The following is a 2,729-nucleotide window of genomic DNA, read 5'->3' on the forward strand; positions in this document are numbered from 1 at the left end:
GATCCTCGTCTCAAATTACGTGTGGCTGAACATTTCTTTCATTTATTTTAAAATGAATTTAAAGGAAGAAGCCACAATTATAGGAAACTTTTGATAGATTTGTTATCGAAACTGACGTGACGAAATATGATTCACTTGTTTTTTCTTTTTTCATCTTCCAATGAATTTTTGTCAAGTATTGTCTGTCTATCAAAATTCTCTGTAATTATAGCATGTTCCAAATTTAAATTTTACATATGAAACAAATATATTCTCACGAAGAGAAATAATTGTAGGGACCGACTTCTTCTATTTACTTCAATTATAGAATGCACAACAATAATTGTATATTCTCACGACTTCTTCAAAGCACCTATGACTTTATCAACACTTACAAACGTAAGGTCCATAATGGAAAAAAATGACCTAGGTAACAACCTAAATAGAAGCACATAGTTGAATGTCCCAACAACTTTGAGATGATGAAGGTCGCCTTATGATATAATTTCAGTTTTGCAATTGTAGATTGTGAGTTATAAATATATTTCGTTTCTTTTATTTGTTATTAAATTGTATTTATTTCATTTACTTTACAAAAAATTGTACTCGAAATATTAATTTGTGTGCAATTTTAACTCTACCTACATATCATGTAGTCGAACCCAAACTCGAACGAAAGAAGAAGGCTTTTACAAATTTATAGTTCTTTTCTTAAAATCTTTTGACAAAATATATTTTTTTGCTCACCATTTCTTTACACTTCAGGTGTAAAAAAGCAATTTTCAATTTTTTATCACCCAAAAAAATAATAATAAATAAATAAAAATTAAGTGTTGTGAAGAATTAAGGGGAGAGCCGAGCAAAGATTTTTGGAAACAAGCCAACTCGTGCTTGGCTTGCCCCATTTGCCAGCCCGAGCTGGCTAACAAGGCGGCGGGCCAAGCCAAGCAGGATAGTGGTTGAGCCACTGGGCTCGGCTCAACTCAACCTACTTAACACCCTTGGATATTAGTAACACAAGGCACATCCTTTGAACCAAAAATGTGAACTGTTACTCGTAACTGTAACTAATTTCGGAATACAACTAGCCCTACAAGAAAATGAATAAATATAAAGCAAAAGAGCTGCATCTAACTCGGAAGCAAACTAAACAATGTTCTTTTACATGATACCAAATAAATTATCTTCAACTTGGAACTGTCTCTGCAGTTCCTTACAGAATACAGCTAGCTAGAGCAAGGATGCTAAATAATGCAGCTATGGTTACATCCTGTCACATTTCATTGTCGATTATGTCTCGCATCATCTGTATTGGGATGAGCCCTTCTGTTCTAATCGCATCTTTATTTGGATCCGGACTAATAAAGTACAATGTTGGAAGTCCTCGAACCTGCAACAAGTTTGCATTACTTCACAGATTCTTACCATGTAATCTTGACAATATAGATACTATCACAAGTTATTGGATTAATATATGAATGATCGCTAGACCTCTACAAAACTTTATGATGGTCAATTTTGCGAAAAGTTTAGCGAATATGGGTGTTTTAACCCCGATCCTCCCAATTATCAAGGAAACACCAGTTATATCTGAACTAACTTCTGAAAGGAAATACTGTAAGTGATAGCATTGTCTATTGACATAGAATTAGATGAAATAATGATTAGCCTTCATTAAATTACTGTATGGACAAGTAAAACATTATACTGCTTGGAATATTTATAATAATCAGATTCTAAGTGGTGCATTTGGTGTTGGGGCGGAAAATAACAGCAAGAGATCATTACCTGCATGTCACGTGCAAATTCGTATTCATCATCAGTGTCAACCTCAATAATCAGATTTTTTGAATAAAATATTATTAAAAAAAATTTCTCAAAATTTCAAAGCAAACGCGTTTTTCAGTTTTATGTTTTCAGAAACTGTTTTCCAAAATGACAAAGAGAACGTATTTTCAGCAATTTCAAAACAAGCACTCAAAACACAAAACTCAAAATGATTTCAAAACTCAAAACACAAAACCGAAACACAAAGAGAACAGGCCCTTAAGTTTTAGACAGAGCACTCCAAGTTCAATGAAATCGGTGAAATAAAAATCATATGAAAATCTTCCAACCATTGTCCTTAGTCAATAGTATTTTTTCTTCAAATTTGTGGATGACCTTTACTACTTTGTGTCATCAGTGACACTAAATTCAATTATTCACCAATTATGAGTGTGGAATAAGCACAACCAATCCTATATTTAAAAGTATACACAGATAAGATTAGATGAGTATGATATAATTAGAACCCCGTCGCATGAAGAACATGAACGAAACTTATTCCCTAATCATGTTTCTCAGAAAAAAAATCATGCAAAGATCAAAACATACCATTTCAAGTTCTTGAGCCATCAAAATACAAGGACCACACCATGTCGCGTAGAAATCAATTATCAATGGTACATTTCTCTCTCCCTTCACCAGGTCTTGTACTTCTTGTGCAGACAACTTTTCCTGCCAGGTCAAATAATGATAGAAAAATGTGAATCAAACATTTCAGCAAGCAACAAAAATGCCCAACACCCAAATAATTTTTTCCTCTTCTCTTTTATATAATTGTCCAGAAAATAAACTACCAGTCGCCAATTCTATGAAGCTACAGAAATTAGCTATCCAATTAGTTTTTTAATTGACGAATAAATCAAATCCCAGAACTAAAATGAAGAGAACTTTCCATAAACTAGTTAACTTTGTAATGGGCATTT

The 2,729-nt window shown here is 33.0% G+C and overlaps 1 protein-coding gene across 1 annotated transcript in view; it reads right to left on the reverse strand.

The window, feature by feature from the left end:
- Window positions 1–1,070: 1,070 nt before the first annotated feature.
- LOC111384417 (thioredoxin-like protein CITRX2, chloroplastic) overlaps window positions 1,071–2,729 on the reverse strand; it is an 8,619-nt gene continuing 6,960 nt past the window's right edge. The window contains exons 3-4 of the mRNA XM_023008688.1: window positions 1,768–1,854; window positions 1,071–1,369 (exon numbers count right to left, since the gene is read on the reverse strand). Coding sequence (XP_022864456.1) covers window positions 1,253–1,369; window positions 1,768–1,854 — 204 coding nt within the window. The 3' untranslated portion in view covers window positions 1,071–1,252. The remainder of the gene's footprint in view (window positions 1,370–1,767; window positions 1,855–2,729) is intronic.

The sequence above is a fragment of the Olea europaea genome, chromosome 3 (assembly GCF_002742605.1).
Source record: "Olea europaea var. sylvestris chromosome 3, O_europaea_v1, whole genome shotgun sequence".
Taxonomy (NCBI): domain Eukaryota; kingdom Viridiplantae; phylum Streptophyta; class Magnoliopsida; order Lamiales; family Oleaceae; genus Olea; species Olea europaea.